Below are 26,143 nucleotides of genomic sequence, written 5' to 3' on the forward strand. Positions count from 1 at the left end.
GCACCACGAAAACACAGCTCAGAGCTGGGAGCCCGTGTCCTTGCGAAGCGTAGAGGAGAGAGCAAAGGTGGCGCAGATCCCCTCTGCTTCCTCCATACGCTGAGCGGGTGGAGGAGACAGCACAGCCCTGTGCATGGCACAGAGCCCACCTGGGCTCTTCTTTCAGGCAAACCTTGTCCTCTCACGTTCCTTCTCTCCCCTCCATGCACCAGATCGCAATGGGGATGAACATCTGGGGTGTCAGGTGTGTGTCGAGAGCTCCAGGCACTCGGAAATACAGGACAGGGCCTGGCAGGGTGGATCACGGAGCAGGAATCAAACGCACAAGTCTGGTCTGCAGTGGAGGAGACTTGCCACATCAATTAATGCAGATGAACTGGAGAGAGAAAGTCCATCATGAGCCCTGACAGCTCCAGCCAAAAGCAATCGGAGCAGCAATCAGTCAGCAGAGCTGGAAATCCTGACCTGAAATCAAGCTGCCAGGCAGCTGATGCCCAAGATGGAGAGCCCTAAGACAGGGACTCAGGGAAGCAGATAGGAGCATCTGCCACACAAGAAGGGGGAAGCTGGGGCCACGTAGGAGAGAAGGCATTGGGGAAGAGCCTAGGTGAAATGAAGGTTTGTGTTGGAGATAGCCTGGTAAAGAAGAGGAATGCAGAAAAGACCCGAGGGGGCAGTTTGCAAAGGGATGCTTTTTCCTGAGCCAACTGCAGACTGCCAGGTTTGGGGGGTGCAGGGCCCATCTCTTCCCACTGTGGCCTGCCAGGCAGACCCCCTGGCCCACCTCCACTCCCACTGGGAAACACATGCTGCAAATCAGGGAGGTCCCTGTCAGTCCATTCTTCCTACAGTCTTCCCACTTAATATGTTTTAGGGAATTGCCTCCAGACAGCAGCTGGGATCAAAGTGCTGGCAGTAAGGCAGGATTCATGTCCTCAGAGGGAGCAGCCAGCTCCTGAAAGAAGAGTTTAGTTTTGCTTCCCCCACAAGCCGAAAGCGCGCCTGCCGTGGGGCCCAAACACCTCCTGCTGACACACTCCTTCATTTTCAAGGCCTGTGGCGGCCTGCCAGCATGAACACAGCTGACCCTGGACCATAACATGGCTGTTGACTACAGGGTAAGGTCCAGCCCTGCTTCTACAACCGCAAAAACAAACCCTTCACAGTGCTCATGCCAGGTGGCAGGGTCAAACCAGGCAGCTTTAGTACCAAACCCTTTGGCCCCGCTTCAGCTCTGCACACCCTCACACCCCACAGGCCCGGTGGGGCCTGTCTCCAGGCTGGAGCAGGGGCCTGCTGAGCCCCTGCTGGGTCCCTGCCTCGATCCCACAGCCAGCGAGGATAACATGCGCTGACTGAGGGCTCCTGAACGCAGATCACCCCGCCTTGAAGCCTGCTCGGCCCTAGGCCCTGGCCCTGGCCCCGGGCGCCCTCCATCCCCGCTCCCCCTCACAGCGCTCCCGCGCCGCACTGACATGGCCGCCACAAGGCGGGGCCGGGCAGGCCACACTCAAGATGGCCACCACACCACGCTGGGGCGGAGTGGGACAGAGCGCACTCACCACGCAGGTGCGATTCCAGGCAGGCCACGCTCAACATGGCCGCCGCGCGGTGCCTCGATGGACGCGGCGGAAGGCCAATCAGCGTGCGAGGAGGAGGGAACGGAGGGCCGGCCGCGGCTAGCAGGGTGCTTGGTGCCGCGCTCAGGGTTGGGTGCGCCGCGCAGCCGCTGCCACGTCGCGCTGCTCCGTGGGGCGGCCCCGGTGGGAGGCAGCAGGGACGAGGTGTCCTCCATTGCCACCCCCCCCTCCGGGCCCTGCCCACCCCCTCCTTCAGGAGACCGGGGCCCTGCAAGCACCGGGGGCGGGGGGTTGTCCAAAAATTGTGTCGTCCCCCCCTCACCCGGGAGGCCCCGGTGGGCGGAACGCGGGGCGGGAGCCGCGGGCCGCGGGGACACGGGCGGGGGAGCACCGAGGTGCGGCGGGGGGATGCTTTGAGCGACGGACGCAGCTCCGTCCGAGGCGCAGGGATGAGCATGGCGCTGCCGAAGGTACCGGCGGGCCGCGACCGGCTGTGGGGGACACCAGGGCCGGCCCCGGCGGAGGACGGGGGGTGGGAGACAGGCCCGGCCCCGGGGGAGGGAAGAGGAAGGACAGACCTGGTTCTGGGACTGGGGACAGGGGGGTCAGGCCCAGCCCTGCTGCTGGGGAGGGACAGGCCTGATCCGACCCTGGGGCTAGATTGGGGTGGGATTGTGTCTCTTGGGGGGACACAGGCCTGACCCTGAGTTAATGCCCTGGGTCGCCTAGCCTGGTGTACCTAAGCCAGGGGCAGATACCCCCCCCACCCCTCCTAAGGCACCCGGCGATCACCCCAGCCACACAGGGTCCATTACACCCCCCACCCTGTCACTGCCCTCAGGGACCGGCAGATCCCTGGTCCTCCCTGTCCCTCTGGTCGCTTTTTGGGGACATTGGTAATTATCCCCGCCACCTCAGTTGGCATGATGCAGCTCCTGCCTGCCAGGGTTGTGGTGACAGTAGAGCTCTATGCTTTGCGCTGCCTTGGTGATGGATGAGCTGCATTTCTCTCCATCCCCGTGGAGCTGGAACAAGCACGAGGGTTGTTCACAAGGCTGTTGTAACCTGGAGGCGGTGGGACGGTGCGAGGGATGAATATGATCTGTAACCGAGGGGAGGAGGGCCTCCTACCCCAACTTGTTGGATCCTGAAGCAAAGCGAGGCGGTGCAAGAAAAGGTTACTGCAGTCGTCATCTTCCTCCCGCTTCATCTCTTTCCTCTGTGTTGCAGTGATGTTCTGGGGAGTGACAGTGGCTGGAGGCTGTGGAGCAATTGGGAGGGTTATTGGGATGTTGGGAGGGTCTCAGGTGTTGTTTTGATGGCTGTATTCTGGCAAGCACTGGGGAAAACTCACTGAGCATCTGCCATACTGTTTGCATTTTGACTGTAGTGGCTCATTGCAGGTGCTGTGCTTGAAGAAGGGAACGTTGCTAAAGCAGGTGTTTGCGCTCGGCAGGTGAGTGCTCTGAAATCAAACCCAACAAGTAAAACGCAGTATAAGGCATTAAAAACACTCTGTCGCTTCTACTGACAGTGTCAGAAAACATGCATGACAAAAAAAAAAAAGTACTTTTTGCCAAGGAAAGTCTTTTAATTGTGGGGGGAAGACTTTCAGCTGATGTGTGGGAGCTGAAAGGGCTGTAGGACGTGAAGAAGAGAAACTCTCTTTGCTAACAGGATCTGTCTGTGTCTGAGGGACTTGGGGTGTGAGCCTTTGTTCAAGGACATTGGCCAGATATGTTGTGTTTCCACAGGTGGGTGAAATCAGAGCTTTTAACAACTATCTTGCTTCTTGCAGAGCAGCAACACCCAGAGAAAGCTGTCTGTGTGCTGCAGGTAAGGCCTCTTATTAATCCAATGCAAGGCAAAACTTCATTTACTCAAAATAAATATTACCCATTTCAGCGTTTGTGTCTCCTTTTTAAATTTTTTTAGCCAATTTTGGGCTGGTTAAATAACCTGAGCAGGTGCTTTTCCACTTCCGTACTTTTTTTCTAACCTTTTCTTCTGTTTCCCTGTTCTTGGCTGAGCAGGTACTCCTAGTCATGGTCTTACACTGTGGAGTGATACCAGCCTGATGCTATTTGCTATATTACTGTCCAGGAACTGACTTACACCCCTGTGAGGTCCCACTTTAACATTTATTGAGCTGGTGGAGTCCACTGTCGCAATTTAAAATAGAATTTTATTTTGATGTGGGGGCAAAGTATAACTGAGTGGCTTAGATTCTTGCTGTTCAGTTTCTCTTTGGTGTTCTGCACTTTGTTTATTAAAATGAGGGTTATTGAGGGTTTCATTTTACCCTGGAGAAGGAAGTATAAATAAAAGCCAATGCCATTTTGATTTGGCTTCCTAGCACATGAATATTTGAACAGGGCTGGATTTAAAATTAAGTGGGGCTCAGATCCATCATAGTAGCATCACTGCTGTCACATAAGAGGAGACAGATGTAACATTTCATCAATAATCAGTATCCTCACCATCCACTGGTGCTGACAAGTTTGTCTTTTTGGGATTTTTTTGTTTGCATGAGAATTCTCCTGGGAAATGAGTCACCTTTAATCTCTTCTTCCCTTATTTGTTGCTCACCGTAACCAACTGTGAATTGTAACGGGCTTGCTGTGATGCACAGGCTGCCTGCGTGGGGCAGAGATCGGCCAAAGCCTTAGCCTGCCTTTGCCTTCTGTCAAAGAACTGAGGATAAATTCTTGCTCCTGGTGTGGATTTTGGGCTCTCAAAGCACCCGTGTATGTTTGTTAAAAGAAGGGCTGTTTGCCATTTAGCTGGAAACACGTTTGCTCTGCTTTGATTTTAAGGTGATGCACTCGTGAGTTGCCGCAGACACTACAGATCCCGTCCCACGCATGGTATTGGGAGGTTTAAATACCTGCTCCCAAAGGAGGTAGGCATAAGAACTCCCCTACTGTGCTTGCTTTCAGCTGACCCATCTTTTTACAGTCTGATTTAAATGTTGGTAGTATTAATTCCATGGCTGATGAATCATATTAAAAAGGAATAATGTAATTGTTTACTGCTACTTTTCTCGGTAGAGAGTGTTATGTTACAGGAAGTAGCCACTCACAACACTGCATAAATACTTTTTTTTGTCCAGTACATTCTCGTTTAAATTAATGAGTAGTTTTGGGAGGGAGGAATCTCTTCCTGATGCTGAATTGAACACTCCAACTTCAAATTATTGCAGAATATTGTGAGCAGGTCTTATTTGCATTTAAACTTTTTACATTCCCTGAAATTTGGAAAGACAACAATTTTTGTGGAAGGAGGAAACAATAACTCATCTTAGACAGCTGCCTCGAAGGCAGGAACTTAAACAAAAAGCAGTTTGGTTTCTACTCCTTGGTTTCTTCTGGAAGAAATTAATCATGGTATGCACGTATCTTCTGTGTGACTTCTGTGGTGCTGCCATCCAAGAATTGAACTGCTCAACTTGAGAACATCTGTTAAGATAATGTCATCCCAGTTTTGTAGTCGGGGAAAGTGTGCACAGATGGGCTGTGATATGTTCAACATAGTTCAGCAAACCTTTGTCAGAGGAGAGTACCCTAGCATGGTCTGCTGTGTGGGTAAGAGTTACTGGTTTTTATTTCCAGCTTTGTTCAAAACAGATATGCTTTCTATTTTTTCTTTCTTTCTTTCTTTCTTTCTTTTTTTTTTTTTTTTTTAAATACAGGCTCCAAAGAGGAGGAAGGATAAAGTACAGATGAAAGAGATAAATGTTGGAACCGAACATGAGTATGGAGATGTCAACATCCAGATGACTTCCTACGATATGTGTCTCGTGGAGCATTTTGCTCAGTACGTGCATAAACTCTGCAACCGATTCTCCATTAGAGTGAATGAAAGGTACAAGGAACGTGGCTCTGCGTTCGTCCTCCCTTGCAATCGTGTTGCGTTAGGCCGTGTGAGGCTCGTAGATGATGATACCTTGCAGACCAGGGCGCAATCTAATCTCTCTGTTAGATTCTTACGTGTAAATCCAAATCTTCTGTCATCTGCCTGGTGTTCTCTTTTTGTGCGTCTGTATGGTTTTTGGATGCTTTATTCGTATAAGAAAGGCTGAAATTGAGTTGTTCAGGCACTGACTGGACAGATCTCAAGGGAAAAAAAGTAGCTGTTACTTTTCATTCCTTTGAGAAAAAGGCTTAGGCCTGTGGGTGCTGAGCCCGGGAACGTAGGCTTACGTATTGCTGACTTTTGCTGCTGTTTTTTCTTTATAGTGTTTTATCCAGGCTCTTTCCTCTGCACATACATTGCGGAGTAAGCAAGTGGTACTGAATATACAAACTAGAATGAGCTTGGGAAACCCCTGAAGACTGTGGGAGAGCCACCCGCTACTTTAGTTTAGTAGTAGAGGATGCTCCAGTTGCATACTAGATCCCCAAAGCAGGTGTACCCCTGAAAGCAGCTTTGCTGGTCTTAATGAGTCTGAGGAATGCGATACAGCTCCGAGGAGCTGTAGTCACTGGAGAAGCACTGCGTTGCTGTAAGGAAGTAAAAACACTTAATAGTGATTATCTGAAATGTGTATCTTTAACTGTACCCCTGAGTATAAACACCGGTTCCTGCTTGTGCCCATTGAACCTATCAAAAATCGTTTTCTTTACATTCATCCACTTTGCTGAACTATCAGCCGTGGATCTGAAATCCTGTGCCCGCAGATCAGTCGCTTGTAGTCTCTCTGTGATGTCTTTTGCACCAAACAGCACTAAAAACTGTGACGATAGGTGTTTGTTTGGAGAAGGATACCCGATGACACTAAGAAATTACAATTCTGTCAGCAGTGATGCACTGGAAAGCATTCACGGAGAAATCCCACAGCCTGAGACTGTTGATAGCACTTTTAGTGTAAAGCGTTATTACCTTGTATCATACTTGTGCCTTCTGAGGTTGGACTTGGTGTGCAGAGTTCAGTATGTACAGAAAGAAATTATTTGCCCTTTAAGAGAAAAATTTGTAGAGTAAAACACGGGCAGGAGGACGTAGCCTGTTGTTATTGATGCTGTGCAAATGGAGATGGGGAGGCTGAGGTCTCTGGAGTAACGCTAACCGGAGAGCAGAATCTGATCCAGTGCCTGATCGTACTCCTGTTAAATTCAGAGGTGAAAATAATGTCTCTTGAGTGGTGTGTTGCAGCAGTGGTTTTTAGCTCTGTTCCCGAAGAACAGATTACAAAATAAGTCAGAACTGTTGCTTTAAAGCTTTCCTTCAACTATAAAGAAGTTAAAAGTTCTCTTCCCAGGCTGGTGTTTGTAGCTGAAACGGGTTTTTGCTGGCAGTAGTGCTGCAAGCTTCTCCCTTATCTCTTTCCAGTAAAACACCCCGCTTCTGCCAGTGCTTGATTTGCAAGATACATTGTTTGCATAATTAATTTCTCATGAAAAGTTAATCTCCTTCCACATTCTCTGCTGCTGGAGATTGAGTCATTCCTGTAAAGTAGTGCAAATCTATCCTCCCTGTCCTTAAGCACTGACCTGTGGTTTCTGCAGCTACGCGATGCCCACCAAAACCAACGAAGTGCTGTTCTTGGAAGAGCGAGGTTCCAAAATGCAGCTGGATGCGGTCCTTACTACCCACCAGAGGGTTGTCCAGGTACGAGCTGACGTTCGCCGATAGTGCTGCGGCTCTTGTGCAGCACCTCCTATCTCAGGCTCTCAAAATCCCTTAACAGGTGGAGTTAAGTCCCTTGAACAAATGAAAGGCATAATTTGTGCGTAAATTGAAGCACAAAGAGGTCTAATTAGATTTCTTGCTAAAGCTTACTCACAAAGTAAAAGCAGAGGAGGGGTTCCTGGATTCTGTATTTCAGCCAGAAGATTTATTATCTATTTTATGCAGAATACTTGATACAAGGGGTAGAAGTGTCATGTTTAAGGAAGAATAAACGGACAAACTCGATGAAATTTTAAAATACTATTAGTATCAGGGCCAGCTTCAAAAGCGTACAACTGATTGAGGCAAACAGGTATTTCTCTTAAGTGACTTTTTCCTATTCTATAGTGTGTCTCTTGCTATATGCTAAACCTCTGCTGAATTACCTTTTAAACCTAGAGGTAGACTTTTTCCACTGGAGAGAGCTGGTTGTGTGGTTAACGCTGGGGCTTGCAGGTTTGCCTTTGTATTAGAGTCTCACCTAAATTAAGATCTTCATGCATGGTTAAGCCTCTTTACATGCAGGAGAGCATGCAGGCAGGGACGGGGAGCACGGTGTTCATAGAGAAGAGCCGAAACGAGAGCTCTGGGCCGTGCTGTATGCGAGAGGCGCGCGCACGAAGCAGAGTGTGATTCTCTAATGAAGTGGTTGACTGCCACAGGCTCACACTGAAATGGACTCTCTTTCTGTGCCATTAGTATAACGGGTCCGTTTTGTCCGTGGTGTTCTGCTCCTGCAGCATTTCTGTTTCTTCTTTCAGATCAGCGGTTTGAGTTCAACATTCGCTCCGATACTCTTGGAAATTATTCAGAGTAATCAGCCTGAAGGGGTCCATCTGTTAGTGAAAGAGGTATGCTTACTTTTACCAATGCCTTTGCGTTTAGGAAGCAGATATGATGCATGACATGAATTTGCTTTGAAAATACAAACCTGGTCCTGAGGCTACTATCTACTCTAGACTTACGGATACCCAGGATCTCCCAGAACCTGGCCCTCACTTGGTCTATGAAAAACCATTACCGCTAATTCTTGATGAGTGTTTCATTTTCCATTTAGCCTCCTACAATTAGTGCCACAGAAGGTACCTTCCCAGCCAGTCCTATAGATCTGTAGGAGATGGCGGGTTGCAAGCTGCTTTCCTTTGCTGCCGCAGATTCCCTGCGACTCGGAAGGGAACGCTTTCCTTCAGCCGTGCTTCACTGCCTCTTATCTGGGAATCACCAGGAACTTCATGGAGCAGTTGGTAGCAAAGCTGAGACTGGAAACCCAAATGCCGTGCCCTGTTTTGATGGAATTTGCTCTGGGAGGGGTTCAGCTTGTTTTCTGCAGAAAGGCCCAACAGTTTTCTCATCACTGAGGACAGAACTCCGCTCACTGGTGGACCAGGCATAAGGAGATATTTACACTTCTGTCATTTTACATTCAGACAAAACAGTCCCAGGAAGCCCTATTTATTCAGGGACGAAAGATTTTTGTGCCTTGACAGGGAAGGCAATACAGTAAACTCAAATATGAAAACACGCATGGCTTAAGTGGCCTTTGAAAAATGTTTAGTTATCTCCAGCTCTGCAAAACCAGAAGGAATATGGGAGAAGGTCTCTTGAGCCCAGTAATCTTCTCTGCTTTGGTCACAGTCCCGTCTCTGCTTTAGGGCTGCCATTTCTTTTCTTTTTAACTTTGGCTGATGGCTTTGTCTCTGGAGGGAAAACTGTGACATTGTGCCATTTGCAAAGTCATTGCAGTCTGATGCAGGAAGCCCAGGGGAGAGACCCAAGCTGGCTTCATACGACTGGCAGTGCAGAAGAGAGATTGAAGCTTTGGGATGCTCTTGCAAAGTTCTGGAGAAAGTGGCAGGTCTCCTCGAGAAAGTAGGTAGGCAGTGGCAGAGTTGGGGGTGTCCGGTTGACTTCTTGAGCACAACGCCACTGCTCACCCTTCCAAAAGCAGTTAGCCAGGTGAGGAGGAGCCTACAAGGCTGAATTTTAGAGCCCGTGTGGTGACCAGGTGTGTCCACGGCTGCCACGCTTGCTTGCTGCCAGGAGCTTTCTGTCTGCCCTCTATGCTTTACCCCCAGCAGCTGTCCTTTTGGAGGCTGGATGTAAAAGAGGAGGCTTAGAGCTCTGGCACCAGCTTCCAGGTGGAGCTGCCCGTGAGATCCTAGCCTGCAGTGACTTTCCACTGGGGCTTCCCACTCCCTGGGTTCAGTGGACATTTGAGTCTTTTGTTTTTCCACTCTTAAGTGATTCTCTTTGGGAGTACTCAAGAGGTGATTCTGATTTGCTTGAGGTTTTTTTTTCCCCTCCCTCTGCAGCACACAGAAGCTGACTTCAAGAGCCGATTAAAGTCTCGACCAGAACTTGAAGAGCTGCTAGCGCAGATGAACTGAGATGAGGAAGAATGCTTCATCCAGTTCAGAGCCACCCCTGGGAGAGCGAGGCTTCTCCTCCATGGATGCTCAAGCCTCCAGAAGGCGACTTCACGAGTGCTGTTCTGATAATTTGGTGAATTGGAAGAAACTTCCACTGTCGTCGAGAGGTTTGTCTTAATAAAGACAAATACATGTGTTTGTATCTGACTGATTTGTACACTGAGTGAAGGGGGTCCACAATGAAATGTGTCTTTTCTCGGTTCTTCCTCCCTTTTTTTTTTTTTTCATTTTCCTGTATATTTTACTCTTGGTATATAAGGATTTCTGTAAGTTTTCATCTCTGCAAGTTAATAATACTGTACTGCAACTCTCCCAGGTGGTACTGATGTGGAAGTGACCGTCCTGCTCCTTTCTTGAATTGAAGGCTCGAGCAATGCGTTCTTCTCGTAGAGCTGCTTAAATCAGAGCTTTGCCAACATGAATGGAGCTTCAGAGCCCTGGGACGGTTGGGGATGATGGTCCCCGAGCAGCTGAACAACCGCTGCTTGACAGAAAAAAGCCTTGGAGGGTGGAGGCGGGAAGGCTGGAGCTGTGTGTCGGGCAGTGTACGCAAAATTTCTCCTTAATTTCTGATTTGCCTTTCAAGCCATAAAGGATAAATGTTCCCCTGGATCCCCAAAGTCAATCTACTTTTAACAACAGCTGTTTGGAAAGGGAGAAACTACTTGTGCCTTGAAAGGACAAATCTCGGAAGTGCAAAGTGGTTCCCAGGATGGTGCCAGATGCTTTTCCTACGACTGCCGCTTTTCTCGAGTGATGTGGGACTGAATTTCACCGGGCTGCTCGGCTGCTTATTGCCATCCTGCAAAACCCAGAGCCCGCAGGAGCTGTGGCATTTGGGTGCATGTTCGGGCGCTGGGTTGAATGGGGTTTTGCTCTGGTCCTCGTTCTTTCAAATTCTGAGATTGGATGCACACAGATGTTTTTATTTAGGCTGGAGCTGAGGTGACACCTGATCACGCCATCCTATTAGGAAGTTATGTTAGAACCGCATTTGAGCCCTGTTTTGATGGGTGCTAAGAGGAGGTTCTGTTCCTGCCCCAAAACTGGCTTATTTGGGTTCCCCCCCGCCACCTTTCTCAGCACTAGCTCTTTAAAAGAGGGAAAATAACTCATTAGCGCTCTCCCCCAAACAGGGGCTGCTGGATATTCACTCGTGGTCCTGCACCGGTTGTAATTTTTGGCTGGCAGTGCCAAAACCCAGCCCTTTGGCAGCCCCTGCACCCCTCTCCCTGGGAGACAGCCTGGAAAGTTCCCCCCGGGCAAAAAACACAGGTACCCTTCCCTTTCCAGCCCACAAAAAGCAATTTTATTTTATTTTTTGTAGCTTATTTGCTAGGAGGTGGCGTTCAGATGAGCATCCCACCTCATGACAGCCCCCTTTTCCCCCTGTACCTAATGTTCCTGGGGCTTCCCAGGAGATAAATTTTCCCTGCAAAGTCCTGTCCTGTGGGCCATGAGGTTATCACGGCCGGGAAAAGCTTTGGGACGGCCCAGGGAAGGACACTGAGTGGAAATCCACAGCAGGGCTGTCACAGAGCCGAGATCCAGCCTGGGTGCCCTGAATGCTCCTGATTTGTGACATTTTGGGCTGGAAATCTCCATCCGACCCCACAACCGTCCCCTCCGAGCTCCCAGTTATCCCCAGCAGCGCAGACGGTAGACGAGCCCTTCGGCCAGGACAACAAACACCACCGCATTTAATTTCCCAACAACGTAGCATGGATTTACCAGCACATTTATTGCTTGAATAAAAAATAACACCAAAAAAGGGTCAAATGGCGCAGCCGCCCCCTTCCTGGGGTGCTGATGGGGGGCTGGCCGGCGGTGCCAGGAGTGGGGGTCCCTGGTGATTTCAGTCCCCAGTGGGCGAGGGGTGGGCTTGGTGCGAGCCGGATGCCCGGCGCGGCTCTTCGGCACGCTGTCGCCGGGCCATGCACTCGCCGAAAGCCCGGACCTGGGGCTGGCAATGCCGCCAGTCCTGCCGCACCGCCATGCACTCCTGCAGCTCCCGGTGCTGCGTTGCGCAGCCCGTCCGCGAGATCATGGCGTCCACCGGGTCTTCGGCCTCCTCATCCTCATCTTCCTTCAACGACGGATGGCTCCTGGCGTGTCCGGGCCTCGCCATCGCTGAGCCGGGCTGGAGGGAGGTGGCAGGGGTCAGGGCGCTGCCTTCCCCTTGAGAGCTCTGCTTGGGTCACTGCCCCCTTTTTCGGGGGCACCCCCATCTTCCATGGGTGCTCAGCACCCTCTGCACCCCCCTCCCACACCGCTATGGGTGCCCAGCACCCTCCATGCCCCCATGGGTGCCCCCATATGCTCCGTGCACCCCCAGGAGGAGCTCAGCACCCCCCATGCAGCCCCCACACCTCCATGGGTGCCGAGCACCCCCCATGCATCCTCCCACGGGTGCCCAGCACCCCCCATGCACCTTACCCCCACCCATGGGTGCCCAGCACCCTCCCCAACCCATAGCTGTTCATCCCACCCCCCATGGGTGCTCAGAGCATCTCCCCATGCACCCTACCCCCACCCATGGGTGCCCAGCACCCTCCATGCCTCTTCCATGGGCCCTCAGTACCTCCCCCACCCATCTCACCACCACCCGCGGGTGCCCCCCACCCCTCCCGACACCCACCTGCCCACTCCCCACGGCCTCCCATGGGTGCCCATCCCCCCAATAGGTGCCCAGCACCCACCATGCCCCCCTCCAATGGGCACCCAGCACCCTCCGTGCCCCTCCCGTGGGTGCCCAGCACCTCCCTCATGCATCTCACCAGCACCCTCCATGCCCTCCCGATGCCGTACCCAGCCCCCCCGTACCAGCCCAGCAGCGCAGCGCGGCCCCTTTAAGACTGGCGTCGGGACAGGCACTGCCGGGGCGGGGCGAGGCAGCGGGAGCGCTCGCTCATTGGAGGGCGCCTTTCCCTTCCGCTTCCGCCCCGCGGGGGCTGACGGGAAGGAAGGAGGCGGAAGGGGGTGCGGATGCCTCGGCAAGATGGCGGCGACGCTGCGGATCCAAAGTGACTGGAGTCAGGCGCTGAGGTGGGCACGGCCTCCTGGTCCCCTTCCCCTAGCCCTGGTCCCCTTCCCTTGTCCCGCACTTATCGCCGCTCTTTCTCTCCTCAGGAGGGATGAGGGTGAGGCCTGGCTGAGCTGCCGGAGCCCTGGTGAGTGCTGAGGGGCCTGAGGAGGCCTCGGAGGGAGGCGGGCTGAGGGGGTGTCTGGGGGGCTTGAGAGCGCCCTGTGGGTTAGGAGGGAGTGAGGGCAGTTGGAGGGGTGCCCTGTGGGCTAGGAAGGGGTGAGGGCGGTTGGGGGGTGCCCTGTGGTTTAGGGGAGGGTCAGGATAGTTAGGGGGACCCCTGTGGGTTAGGAGGGGGTGAGGGCGGCTGGGGGGTGCCCTGTGGGTTAGGAGGGGTGAGGGCTGTTGAGGGGGTGCCCTGTGGGTTAGGAGGGGTGAGGGCTGTTGGGGGGTGCCCTGTGGGTTAGGAGGGGTGAGGGCTGTTGGGGGCGTGCCCTGTGGGTTAGGAGGGGTGAGGGCTGTTGGGGGGTGCCCTGTGGGTTAGGAGGGGTGAGGGCTGTTGGGGGCGTGCCCTGTGGGTTAGGAGGGGTGAGGGCTGTTGGGGGGTGCCCTGTGGGTTAGGAGGGGGTGAAGGCTGTTGGGGGGCGTGCCCTGTGGGTTAGGAGGGGGTGAGGGCGGTTGGGGGGATGCAGTGTGGATTAGGAGGTGGTGAGGGCGGCTGGGGGTTGCCCTGTGGGTTATGGGAGAGTTAGGACAGTTGTGGGGGTGCCTTGTGGTTTAGGGGAGTGTCAGGACAGTTAGGGGGACCCCTGTGGGTTAGGAGGGGGTGAGGGCGGTTGATGGGTGCCCTGTGGATTAGGGGAGGGTGAAGGGAAGGTGAGCTGAGGGGGGTCTGGGGTCTGAGGGGTGGCCGAGCTGATGACTGCTCTCCCCACAGGGAAGCCGACCCTGTACGGCAGCCTGACCCGCCGCGGGCTCAGCACCGAGGGCGTCCCTGACATCGCTGCCTCCGAGGGCTTCATGGTTGGGGAAGTCACCAAGGTGCCAGGGCTGGGGTGCAGCGGGGGGTCAGTAACCGCCTTCCACACATGAAGGAGGGATACTCTTATGCCAGTCAAAATAGCAGCCTAAAGCTGTCCCCCAGTTCCCTGCATGGTCCTATCTGGTTATCGTGGGTCTCTCACTTGTGCAGTGCCCTGAGGCTAGTCTGTAGCATCCCATAGTCAGGCTGGGGTTGCATGTCATGGGTGGCCAGGCCATAGCGGCCATCGCTTGCCACTTGGGGCCTGCATCTTGAGGAGGTGTAAGGAGATGAGCGCAACACTGCATCTTCTATCAGTCTTCAGGCTGTGAGAGACCACAGCCAGGTCCAGATCGTGGTTCTGCCTTGGCAGCCTCTGTGTTTCAGTAGGACTAACAGCACTTCTTTTTCTCCTCTTTCCTCCTCTAGAAAAGCATTCTCATTTCTTGTCCTCACGAAAATGTGTCCACAAAGTTCCTGGCCCCATACACAACTTTTTGTAGAATTCATCAGAAAAGTGTAAGTAACCTTGCGAAGTGAGTGGGAAATAACTGGAAGCGACCGTGAACTTCGCAACGTGTCCGACTGTTGCGTGCCTGTTCTGAGGGGTGGCCTGCAGCATGACTTTGTGTGTGAGCTAGGTAATAAAACATATCAGGTCATAGAAACTTGGGAAACTTGATCATGGTTAAGTTTACCACCCAAAAAATAATCTCTAAAATTCTTCAGACTGTTTTCTTGCAAGTGATCTAAATTCTGCTCACTTCAGGCCCATGACAGATCCTTCTGCAAAGGAATAAGATGTGTGAATTAGTGTGTCAAACACCAAGGTAAAAATAAGAGGTTCCAGGCACTGAGCTCTTCATCTCTGACTGGTTCAAATCTATCCCCGGTTTGTAGCAGCTGTTTGCTCCCATGTAACAAAGCTGTCTGTCTTTATTTGCCATATAAATTTCTGTTTGCGGGGTTGGGAATTGAATGTGTCATAAACTTGTCTTCACCTAGTGGGAATTCAGAGACCAGAAACGCCCAGCTTGTATTTAAAAAATAAATAAATTGCATGAACTTCTTACTTATTTAAAAGCAGTCCTGCTCATTTTGCTGAATAATCTTCTTTCTTATTGCACCCCCATCAATCTGGGGGTGCAACAAGTACAGCTTCTCACTGAACGGTGATACAGAAAGGCTGGCTCTGACCTGAAATTTCATTCCTTCACTGAAGAGAAGCGCATAGCTTGGCTTTGCTGGAAAGTAGTCTCTGCTTTTGCTGAACACTTAACCCTACGTGGAAATGATCCAAGAAACTAGGGAGTGTGTAGCCTGCAGGTACAGCCGGCTGCCCTAAAGGGAGTCCCCTGAGCGCTTCTGGAGATGTTTTAGTACACTTGTCTCATGATTTATTGAGTAAATTGTTGTGATAAACCCAGCTGAAAAGTCAGTCTCTGTTAATGAAGCTCAAAAGTGGTATAAATCAAGGTGCTTTTTGACAGAAAGGCAATTCCGCATCTCTACAGCTGTTTGAAGAGGAAGCGGGGCTCTGCTGAGAAACGGAGCTTGGCACTAAGGCAGCTCCGGAGACAGAGGTGAATCACTTCTCTGAGCTTTGTGCTACTTAAGAGTCCCCAGCTGCCCTTTTGTGTGATAAATGGAATCAACATTCAAAGCACAGCAAAATGGAAATGCAGGCGTAAGTGTTTAGTCTGCTGTCAAACGGGTGTGATAGCTTACAGCTGCACTGCAGATCTCTCCTCTGGAAAGCAGCTGAAGCAATATCTATTAATATGTAGATGAGAGTAAAGCTGCTGTGGACTAAGCTCCAGTGATCCCTTTTTACCTGCTGCCTCTTGTTCTGAGCACTCGTGCTTGGCCTTGCCTGTTTATGTATCCCTCCTGAAAGTTTGGGGATATGTCAAATGTCAGTGAGGCTTTTTGTTCCTGCTTGAATGACCTTCAGAGGCTTTTTTTTTTTTTTAAACTAGGGAGCAGATTACCACAGATTGGTTGGTTATATAAAATGCCACTCATGTTACCAGTGTATTTCTCACATTACCACTACGTAAATGTACTTAATGGCTGTTGTAACGACTAAACTGTTACCTTGTGCTCTTCTTTAAATCTTTTAATTCCTGTTTTAATTCCCAATTATTTTTTTCAAGCGGAGGTTGAGTATTGATTCCCTGTTAAAATTAGCTGTGGCTTGAGCTGTCAGAGCTTTTCAGGAGACTGGTTTGTTCTGACTCTTGCTTGGATAGGAGAACTTATGACTGAAGTGTGGCATATCATGTCCCCACAAGCCCTGGCTGACGCACATGCAGCAATAGGATGCCATAGGATGTCCTCCTTAACATCTGGAAGCAGCTGGAGATTGATGCAGGTCTGTTATGTACTTGGTCTGCCTGAGGGCATCGTCCATAAATCTCAGGCTTCTAGCTGTCATCTTTCGTGGCAAGGTCTCTCGATCTACTCGTATCTTTGGGTTTCCCTGTGAACATGGTACTAAATCCAACTGTCTCTTCAGGCTGGCTAAAGCTGAGCACGTGCAAGAGGATCAACAAAGCCCAGACCTGTTTGAGAATAGTTAATTGTTCAGAAAAGCATTTAATCTGAAGCCTGGGATGAAGATGAGCAGTCTCATCCCTTACATACCTGACCAGGTGGTTGGGACGTGCAAGCGCACTGACGGACTGTGCAAGTTAAGGCTGGAAACTGCTTTGTTGTGGTGGTGAGGGGTTGGAATGGTGACGGAACTGTGATCTCCATTTCTCATGGTGGACCTGCGTTTCTCTCATGTCAGTGCTTTTTGCACTGAAGTGATTTTTTCTAATCCATGGAGTGCAAATACAATTATTAGGAAGCTTTTGGAGGTGATAGAGCCTGACTTCAGTATCCAAATCTTGCAAGACAAGGCACCTATTCCACTATGTAGTTATGATAGTTTTAGTGGGGTTTTTTTTTTCAGGATGCAACACTAGCGTTAACCTTTGTTCTAACAAAATCTATATAGTTGTGTTTTTCGCCTGTTTAAGAGTTGCTGCGATCTATATTGGAAATACCTCTGTCACTTAGAAACTGTAATCGTTTCACTCAAGGCTAGAATACCGGTTTATCTTAAATTATTTTGGAATGTAACATTTCAGGGACTTACAATGATCATCTAGTCCAACTGCATTTATCCACAACTAAAATGCACCTGCCTTTCCCAAAAGGCAGCAATAATGTCTGGCACCACGGGAAAGGCTACCCTTTTGCAAGAATATAAGCTCAACATCTGCTCTCTAAAAGTATTCAGCTCTCCCAGTGTTTATGCCAAGTAGGCAGTTGTTAATAACTTAGTGTGACAGGCTGTATAAGGAGTTAGCCTGCCTGCAGAAGGAACTAGTTTTGAGTCAGTGTTTCAGAAAATTTAGGCTGGACCGTTGGCTTCATAAATATCTCAATGTCTTGTGGGCTTGTGAGTCAGGGCGCTCTCAAGCTGGCCAGTTATCTCGGGCTAGTGTGGAACAGCTTGGCCTAATTTCTTATCTGTGTACAGGAGTTGCTAGAAAAATCCAGATTTCTGCTTCACCTGGGGTAAACCCGAAATACAACTGCTGTCTGTGCAGGCTTCTGACTCAGCATTTCTTTTTCTCCCTGCTTTGCAGATCTCTGCAGAGTCACAGGCAGAGAATAACAATTTCTCTGTCAAATTTGGTGGCGGTTAGAAGAAATCTGGGGTGCTTCGTGCCAGGTTCCAGTCACCCAACTTGTCTGAGCCCTGGCTGCGGGTCAGCCCAGATCAGCAGCTCGCTCTTGAAGGAGGAATGCAGCAATCTGTGTAAACAGATAAATTGAGAAGAATTTATTTTTATGCTGCCCTCGTCCTCTAGAAAAACCCTGCTGTTCAGGATCCACTTGGTTTTTGATTTCTTAAGGGCTTAATTAATATCTCATAAAACATATTGAGAGTGTGAGGAGACAAAGCCTGTGAAGTCCTTGCTTAAATGTTAGGATATTATCAGGCTGAAACAGTTTAGCTAGGAGTATGGAAGCTCTTTTGGCTGTTTTAAACGAGTCTTGGGGAGATAATAGTGCTGAACGATGTACTTGGCAGGCCTCCCCCAGTACAAAGTTAGGCTCTTGAGCAGAAATACCTATATATAGGGTCATATAAAGCTAATGTTTGGTGTTTTTACCCTCCTGCAGATTACCTGTCTTGATATTTCCAGTGGTGGAGGGCTTGGCGTGTCTACCAGCACAGATGGGACCATGAAAATCTGGCAGGCTGCGAATGGAGAAATAAGAGTAAGAGCATCTAGCTTTGATGTTGTGTGTTGTCTGTGACATTACTGAAGTCATTCAGCTGTGACTTTGGTCAGGCTATCCGCACGCTATGGTCTAGGGCAGGCGAGAATCTGGCTTTTGATTGAAAAGCTAATTGAAATTTGACATCTCGGAGGTTTTAAGTCAAATCTATTGGAAAGCATGACTTCTCCCAAGGGAAATGGTGCTCAGCAATCCGGAGAGGAGTCCCAGAGTGAAAATGGGAAAGGGTAGTTAGGAATGACAGCTGGAGTGCAGAAGGTAGCTGACAGCTCCTAACCTGTGTGGTACAAGCACTGAATTCTGCAGCAGAGAAGAGGTGAGGAGAAAAGACTCCTGCCTGTGATGGATTAGCCATGTCATGGCTAGCTGCCTTCCCAGTTAAGGTGTTTCTTGTGGAGCTTGACCTGTCAGCTGCTTCTTTGGCAGAGGATAAAGACATTTAACCTGTTATTAGAAACAAATGTAGTATCCTTTGGTATGTAATTAGCTACTCAAATGGCAGAGGAAGGCCCAAAGTGTACCTGCTACCTCTTTGACTGCCTTGAATTCAGTCGAGTCCGTTGCAGGAACGCAAACCCAGAGGATTTGAGCTTAATCCTCTGTCCCCATGGAAACACCAAGTTTTCCAGTGTCATAGCTCAAAAATTGCTTGGCATAAGGGTGATAACAATGGAACTAGCACGTAGTTCTTTGTTTTTCCAGAGACTATTGGAAGGCCATGTGTATGATGTGAATTGTTGCAGGTTTTTCCCATCGGGCCTCGTGGTTCTGAGTGGGGGAATGGATGCCCAGCTAAAGATCTGGTCAGCAGAAGATGCCAGCTGCGTAGTAACGTTTAAAGGTCACAAAGGAGGTACAGAGTACTTAGCCTTTAAAATGCTTGATCTGCCATGTGTATAATTGTGTTGCACCCGAGGGCTAATGTTCAGTCACCAGCCTGCTGCACTTTGCGCTGCGCATTTGTATTAGATGACCAGAGTATCTCTTTCAAGCTCCCAGAACTTGAATAAAAAGATCAGTGGTTGCTGTATTAGACAGCTGAAATGGTTTCTCTCACTGACCTGTGTTTTCTTCATTAATTAAGGTAAAAAGAGGGAGGATGCAGTCCATTAACCTGTTGTGAGTGCTGGAGGTGGAGGCAGAGGGCATTCTCCTCCTCCAGGGCAGTCTCAGCTCTCCAGAGCTCTGACCTGCATTCAGTAACCTTGCTGCCTGCACTGGGAATGCTTCCTGCTTGCACCCAGATCATCCTGCTCACCTTCAGTTGCTCCAGAGCCTCTTCCTTTTTTTTTTTTTTCTTGCCCAGAAAAGCATATAGCAGTTTATTATGGACTTGCAGGACTCAGGCAGGCAGTTACGTCCCCCGAGGATGTGTGCTGTTGAAAGTGAGGCAGGCACAGTGAGAGCAGCTGCAAGGATACTTAAGTGATTTTCTTAAGAAGGGCTGGAATGAGTTGTTCACCCTTGTACCGAGGGCAGATGTTCAGCTCTGCCCCTGCTGATGGTCTTGCTGCTGAAAGAGTAAATTCTTCACCCTCCTTGTGTCATCATGTAGAGGGTGCACTGGCCACCATATGCAGTGAGTTTGGTGCCTTTCCTTGCGTTCAGGGTCACTACAAACTCCTCCAGTTGACACTGTCTTAGTCCCAGGGAAGAACTGCAAGGGATGTAAAATGAGCTACCCAGAAAGGTTCCTGAGAGCTGTGAATGAAGCAAGTTTCTGGACAGATCCTCTTTTAATCTCTGGAAAGAAGATTTGGTTTCCAGGACCCCTTGTTCAGAAGTGGTGTGAATTTATACATGATGCTTAGGCAGGCTCCCGTTTTACTCTTGTTTACACCTGGCCCAGAGCACAGTGGCCACTGGTGCTGTCTTGTCATGGTCATTGCTTCCTAAGGGATGCCAACTTGAACACTTGGGTGATCGTGAGCAAGTCCAAGTGAGTTGTGGATGTGGCATCAGATGCCCAAAACCCTGCCCCAAATTATTCTCCTCCCTGAGCAACCAGCTGCTCTGTACAGGCTCTTGTTTTCCCTGTCTCATGAGGTGCAAGGCTTTATTGAAAAGGTTAATAAGCCACGTGGCTGGCTGGCCAAAACTTGATTAACTCTAAAACTTGTCTTGCACTGAACCTGCCATTGTTCTCATCTGATCTCTTTGTGTGGGTTCAAAATACTTTTCCACAAGTATCCTGTAAACAAAACGTGGCAGGCGGTGTAACAGAGCTTTGGTCAGAATGATGCTGGCTGGCTCCTGATGTCTCTGAAGTTGAGTTTATTCACTGCTTATAACTCCAGCCCAAACTGCTGCAGTCACTTTGCTTGGCTTGTCCTGTCATTTGAGCTTGTCATGTTTAATGACTGCTTCTGTAGGGAAAGTGTCAATTAAATCTCCTAACCATCTGACCGTTCCCTTCCAAAAAAACACTGCATCATTTTTCAGATCTAGACTCAACAGCCCGTAGTGAAATAAAGTCGTTAGGGGCTGTTAGCACCTGCAAAGACTGCTCTTTCAGTGTTTCTGTAGCTGGATAATGCATATGCTGCTTGCCCCACACAACTTTGGGGATTATCCGGAGCTGGAATTGGCAATGTTCTAAGCATGCTGGGCCAGGCTCTTTTGTGCCCAAGTTAGAGGTTAATTATGGAGGTGGAAACTCGGCAGCAGCTGTGCTATCGGCTCAGTTTGAGGTGAGGTTTTGCCGATCATTTTATTGCTAATACCTCACCTTTGTGCTGGGTTGTGGCTCCCACTCTGGCCTGTGGTTTGCTGGGAGCTGCTGCCTTCCACATACACCTCTTTCTAGATGCCATGGCTCCCTGCCCCGCGTTGCATGCCGCATAGTTAGGCTGTGTGACTGGTGGCACTCTGGGGACAGTGGCTTGGGGCTTGTAGTTGAATTCGCCTTGGGAAATTAGATGCTTTGTCTATCTGACTTCTGTACTGTCTGTCTGAACATGGCGTTTGCTTTGATGGCAGGTATTTTGGACACTGCCATTGTGGATCGGGGAAGAAATGTCCTTTCCTGCTCTAGAGATGGCACTGCCCGCCTCTGGGACTGTGGAAAATCCGCCTGCCTGGGTGTCATCGCTGACTGCGGCTCTCCTGTCAACGGCATTGCCGTGGGCACTGCTGACAGCTCCCTGAACCTGGGCATGCCTGAAAAAGCTCCTAGTAAGGCTCTCACTCTTAAAATTCATCTTCATTCCCCTGTCCCAAACCACTTAGGTTTGTCACCAATAATCCTGAGTGCGTGGCATGCTGCTGTGTGCCCTTTTGTGCCACCTAGGGAAGGGAACTAGGGTCACCAGAATAGAGCACTCCAGTCCTGTGGAGGATTTGAGCCTTATCAAGCAGTTTAAGACTGGGATCTCTTTGATTACTGGCCTGCCTTGCTGCATCTGGTGCCTTAGGGTATGGAGGAATGCTCTTATAGGTTCAGCAGGGGTAGAATAGAGTATTTCAGTTGGAAGGGACCTACAACAAGATCTAGTCCAACTGCCTGACCAACTCGGTGCTGACCAAAAGTTAAAGCATGTTGTTAAGGGCATTACCCAAATGCCTCTTAAACACTGACAGGCTTGGGGCATCGACCACCTCTCCAGGAAGCCTGTTCCAGGGTTTGACCACCCTCTCGGTAAAGAAATGCTTCCTAATGTCCAGTCTAAACCTCCTCTGGCACAGCTTTGAACCATGATCCAAGCTGTCAGGTTTCGATACTGTCAAGGCTTGTTGTGTAGCCACTGCTGGAGTTAATTATTGTCCTTTTGTCAGGTGAACGTGAGGTTGGGACAGAAGGGAAAATCCTGCTGCTGGCTCGAGAAGACAAGAAACTTCAAGGAGTGGGACTGCAGAGCAGGCAGCCGGTAAGGAGTCTGAGACTATCCGAAGTACTTGCCTGGGAGAGTGCTCGGAGATGCTGCTGTAAAATCAGCTCTGGGGCCCCAGTCCCTTCGTTTCCGTTGCTGCAGCAGCTCCTCAGTTTGTAAGCTGCTGTTCATGCGGCTGTGCAGACCACTGAGCTGAGGAACTGAGACAGGTTAAAACTAACCTAGATGGGTGAACTGGTTAGTGTTAATCCCATTCCATTCCCCTGGTGAGATTCACCACGGGGCACAGAAAGGAACAGAACCAGGCTGGAGGCAGGGGAGGGCTGATCTGCCTGCCTTTGGCTGAGGTCCTACACTGCACTTTTCTGCCCCATGTGTATTCTGTGGAGGAAAGACTAAAACCTGGTACAATAAAGGGATGCTTTCTCTCCTTTCTACTGGCTGGACTTGTATGCAGGGGTTTGAGGAGTATCAATTGCTCATGAGTTTAACCCAGGTTTGGGGAAGACAATTTAAACAGCGGCCAGTAGATGTCATCGGGAAAGCAGGAACTGCAGGCTGCCTCATCCAGCCAAGGTGTAAAGTTGCTGTTTATTCTGGCAGGTGATTTAAGTAGGGGATGAAGGGGACCTCAGGTGGTCACCAGTCCATCTCCATCCTCTTGGCAAAGGGAGATGGAGTTGGTAGATCTCAGGTACTGAAGATCTTATCAGGAGCTCCTGGCGATGTAGCAGATGAAACTGTGGAGAGTAAAATTTGGGTGGAACAGATATGCTAACCAAGGCTGGTCAGTGAGATGGCAAGGGCTCACCTGGAAAAAGCTCACAGCCTCTGTAGCAATGACTGCAGCTCTGGGAGGAAGGAGTGGTCTTTGCCAACCTGCCACGCAGATCTGGCCTTGCTGCTCCGTGGGTGTCTGAAGATTAGTTTGAGCTCAGCATCGGTTCGCCTGTCACTGTGTGACACACCCTTTCTCCAAAGGAGACCCAGGAGCATTCGCTGATTGCACTGTCTCTGCTGACTTGGCAAAACTGATCCTGGAGCACTGTTCTGCTCATCTTGGAGCAGAGCTGAGGAGTTATTAACCTAGCTCTAGGTTTGCCAGTTTATGCCATGGCTCATGGAAGGGACTGTACTGACTTCTAAATAAATTCTTGCTTTCTTCTCCTGGGTGTCCTGTGTCCTCATCTGTGAGTGTCTGACGCTTGCATTTGTTCCTATATTCTCAGGTGTTCCTCTTCGTCGGATCCGATGCGTTCAACTGCTGCACATTCCTCTCAAGTACCTATATCCTAGCAGGGACTCAGGATGGGAACATATATCAGCTGGATGTGAGAAACACAAAGTGAGTGAGTGCCTGGGGCTGCAAGTATTTAAATGACAGTTAGTTTTTTGGCTGGGAAAGAGAGCCAGATTGAGGGTGCTGGCAGACAGTGCCCCTTCTAAAGGGTGGATACAGCCCAAGCCATGTCACCGTGAGCTTCTGAGCCTCTTGCAGCCATTTCTTTCTCTCGGGGAGCACTGGGGAGGATACTTTTGCTGAGGTTGGTGATCTAATGGGATCTTCTCTGGAAAGTGTCTCTTAGAAGACTATAGGCTCTGTGCAGATTCCTTAGTTACTGAAAAGCTTTTCAGTCTTCATCTGTGACCAGGGGTGCTCTTGGTGTAGCCTTACCTTGCAGATTATTGCTTTTTTAAATATATATGTATAAAATAATATGCACAGTACGTGAACATAATGTTATATATGAATATCTGCGTGACTGTATATAATCTGTGTACATATATATGTAGACAGATTTAGCAGAAGACTTCTTAACAGCAGTATTCCTCCCACCAAAAGCACAGCCCCTTCCTCTCCTTCACCGGTGAGACTTAAGTGTCTTTGTGGGATCCTGACATTTACCCTGATCCTCATTCCAGTGTAGGACTGGAACTGAGCTGTTGCTGAGGGCAGGAGCTGCTCTAAGTTGATTTTTATGAGTGTCGTAGGCGAGCTCTGAGGAGGGAGGCATCCAGATGGTGCTTTTGGGGGGGGGCTGGAGAGGTTGGCACCAAAGTCTGAAGAGTCTTTCAGGCTGGGTGAGCTCCAAGCTTTTGTCTGTGTCTTGGTAAGGATAATCTGTGTCTGTAATCCAGCATGGAGGTTTACTGGTGTTCATCTGCTTGCTAACACTTTACTCCCACTTTGATCCTTTGGCAACATCCGCAGGAAAACCAACGCTGACTTCGGTCTTCTTCTAGAGGACAGAAACTCTTTGCTAACCACTGATCCAGTCCCCATGTCCTGTATGTTCTCCTCATGCATCTTTTAACCACGAGTTCACATTCTTCTTTCAGTGTTTGCACGTTGGAATGGGCTCTTGACTATAGACCGTAATACTCATCCCTTGTTTCCGCTTCTTTTTCTAGCGCTCCAATCCAGGTCATCCATAGATCAGGAGCACCGGTGCTTTCGCTGCTCCCGTACCGAGATGGATTTATCGCCAGCCAAGGTAATTCGAGTGCTGTGTTGTGCCAGTAGAAATTGTATAACCGAATCGAGGAGTTTTGTGGTCTTTGGGTATTGCCCTCTTGCGTACAAGTGCTGGCTGCCTTGTGGAAGAGGGCCAGACAGTGTCCGTGGCAAAAAGTGATGTAATAGGAGCTGTATTACATGGTTGCTTTTTGCCTTGTGCTTTCCACTCCCCACCTTCCCTGTGTTCCTCCAGAATAGGGCCTCCAAGGTGCATCTTGACTGTTAGAGCCTTTTCCCCTCTCTCTGACATCCCCACAGCATGTTTCCCTCTTCCTGAGAGCTTCATGCCCCGTGATCAGGTGCTTCTGATGGACCTGTTAGTGCCTGTTAGTAATTAAGAGCATGGCTTATTTCACTAATTTGCTGATATTCCTTGCTTGGTATCTGTTCTGGTCATGTAGGTGATGGAACTTGCTTTATCGTTCAGCAAGACCTCGATTATGTCCTCGATCTCACAGAAGCTGACTGCGACCCTGTGTACAAGGTAAGGAAAATGGTGTATCGCCCGAGACAAAGGGTGTAGGGAAAGGCGATGCCAGGTAGCAGGCACCTGCCTTTATCTCGGGATTTGGCAGCCTGCACGATGGGTTCCTTCACACAGCTGACTTCTAAGCTCTTTTTTTTTCCTACCTGAATAATCTTAATGTTTTGCATAAACAAATCCTCTGCGGTATTCGCTGGCGTTATCTCCATCGTACAGGAGCAAAACTGAAGCAGCGGAGTAGCTTGGTTGTTGGAGTAGCTTTGGCAGAACTGTGTTTCTGTAAAGAAGTGTGAATTAATTGTGCTCGGAGGATCATCGGGGTAAAAGCAACAGCAGGCTGCGCAGTGCTGCCTGTTTTGTCTTGTCCCCTGGTGACTTGAGACCAGAAAGTGGGTCTCGCTGTTGTGTTTCCAGACGCCCCGCTGCGCTTGCGCGGGTCGGGGAGTGTGACCTGGGTTCCTTGGGCTCTCAACCTGGTGGTGCTGGTGGAAATTAGCTCTTGTTTTTAACCCGCTCCAGTTCTCCCTCTCTGAGGTAACGCTCGGCCTCGCACGGAGGCTGAGATTTAACCTGCACAACTCATTGGCGTGAACAAAACACAGTCATGTCTCCTTTCGGATCTAACAGAAGGACCCTTGTGTGAGCCCTTACCTGCTCCCTAAGCTCCTGGTAAAACCTTGAACTGGCCTTTAAAACCTGCGAAGGCTGTTTTAGGAGACACCCACCTCCTCTTCCCTCTGTAAAAGTCCGAAAAGAAAGCTGATCTCTCTAAATAAGAACCTGAATTTTACTTATAACTGTCCCTTGAGAGAGACTCTGCTTAAATACTGCTTTTTCTCCCCCTCTTTTTCAGGTGGCTTCTTGGGAGAAGCAAATTTACACGTGCTGCAGAGACGGGATAGTGAGGAGATACCAACTTTCTGACCTTTAAGCGCTTGGATCGGGTGAATAGTGGAGAGATGTGTTGAGGATAAGCTCTTTCAAGCTTATTTTCCTGTACAGCGTGTCTGAGTGGTGTATATAGAAGTTTCTGAGGCTCTTGTGATGACCAGGCTCTATACAGAGGTTTTTGGTGACAGGTAATATTTCTTACTATAACACAACTTTGATCATTTTTCATTTGGCGAGCGGCTCCGAGGCGTTAGAGAGGATCTTGTATGGCAACAATTTTTTTCACTGCTGAAAACTGCTCTTTCTAGGGTGGAGGGGCGGGAAATAAAAATATGTTGGAGGTGGGGGCGATGAAGGTGACTGTACCGCGGTATGGAGTGAAATAAAGCAGCTGCT

The 26,143-nt window shown here is 49.8% G+C and overlaps 3 protein-coding genes across 4 annotated transcripts; 2 read left to right on the top strand and 1 right to left on the bottom strand.

The window, feature by feature from the left end:
- The first annotated feature begins 1,897 nt into the window (after positions 1–1,897).
- MRPL48 (mitochondrial ribosomal protein L48) lies at positions 1,898–9,945 on the top strand. The gene is made up of 8 exons (XM_072850958.1): positions 1,898–2,050; positions 2,984–3,036; positions 3,379–3,416; positions 4,397–4,482; positions 5,272–5,444; positions 7,088–7,190; positions 8,012–8,101; positions 9,563–9,945. The coding sequence occupies exons 1-8, from the start codon at positions 2,030–2,032 to the stop codon at positions 9,635–9,637; spliced, it is 639 nt and encodes a 212-aa protein (XP_072707059.1). The 5' UTR covers positions 1,898–2,029; the 3' UTR covers positions 9,638–9,945.
- A 1,455-nt stretch (positions 9,946–11,400) lies between these two features.
- Positions 11,401–12,595, bottom strand: COA4 (cytochrome c oxidase assembly factor 4 homolog). 2 transcript variants are annotated; one of them, XM_072850959.1, is made up of 2 exons: positions 12,503–12,595; positions 11,401–11,819 (listed from the first exon to the last, which is right to left on the bottom strand). In XM_072850959.1, the coding sequence occupies exon 2, from the start codon at positions 11,805–11,807 to the stop codon at positions 11,535–11,537; it is 273 nt and encodes a 90-aa protein (XP_072707060.1). In that variant the 5' UTR covers positions 11,808–11,819; positions 12,503–12,595; the 3' UTR covers positions 11,401–11,534. The 2 variants fall into 2 exon arrangements, with proteins under 2 accessions (XP_072707060.1, XP_072707061.1); XM_072850960.1 differs by having other exon boundaries at positions 12,457–12,558.
- A 41-nt stretch (positions 12,596–12,636) lies between these two features.
- Positions 12,637–26,130, top strand: PAAF1 (proteasomal ATPase associated factor 1). The gene is made up of 12 exons (XM_072850961.1): positions 12,637–12,724; positions 12,809–12,849; positions 13,639–13,742; positions 14,152–14,241; positions 17,905–18,003; positions 18,727–18,877; positions 21,004–21,198; positions 21,799–21,890; positions 23,084–23,199; positions 24,267–24,349; positions 24,774–24,856; positions 25,710–26,130. Exons 1-12 carry the CDS (start codon positions 12,678–12,680, stop codon positions 25,785–25,787), a joined length of 1,179 nt encoding a protein of 392 aa, XP_072707062.1. The 5' UTR covers positions 12,637–12,677; the 3' UTR covers positions 25,788–26,130.
- Positions 26,131–26,143: the final 13 nt, after the last annotated feature.

This window comes from Ciconia boyciana, chromosome 1 (assembly GCF_034638445.1).
Source record: "Ciconia boyciana chromosome 1, ASM3463844v1, whole genome shotgun sequence".
Classification (NCBI taxonomy): domain Eukaryota; kingdom Metazoa; phylum Chordata; class Aves; order Ciconiiformes; family Ciconiidae; genus Ciconia; species Ciconia boyciana.

Bases quoted from the DNA above. Each gene is read 5' to 3' on its own strand.
- PAAF1 (XM_072850961.1), top strand. From the start codon at position 12,678: ATGGCGGCGACGCTGCGGATCCAAAGTGACTGGAGTCAGGCGCTGAG. The intron at 12,725-12,808 runs GTGGGCACGGCC...TTCTCTCCTCAG, and splicing joins GACTGGAGTCAGGCGCTGAG to GAGGGATGAGGGTGAGGCCT. The intron at 21,891-23,083 runs GTAAGGAGTCTG...CTATATTCTCAG, and splicing joins GACTGCAGAGCAGGCAGCCG to GTGTTCCTCTTCGTCGGATC.
- MRPL48 (XM_072850958.1), top strand. From the start codon at position 2,030: ATGAGCATGGCGCTGCCGAAG. The intron at 3,417-4,396 runs GTAAGGCCTCTT...TTTGATTTTAAG, and splicing joins AAGCTGTCTGTGTGCTGCAG to GTGATGCACTCGTGAGTTGC. The intron at 7,191-8,011 runs GTACGAGCTGAC...TTCTTCTTTCAG, and splicing joins CCCACCAGAGGGTTGTCCAG to ATCAGCGGTTTGAGTTCAAC.
- COA4 (XM_072850959.1), bottom strand. From the start codon at position 11,807: ATGGCGAGGCCCGGACACGCCAGGAGCCATCCGTCGTTGAAGGAAGAT.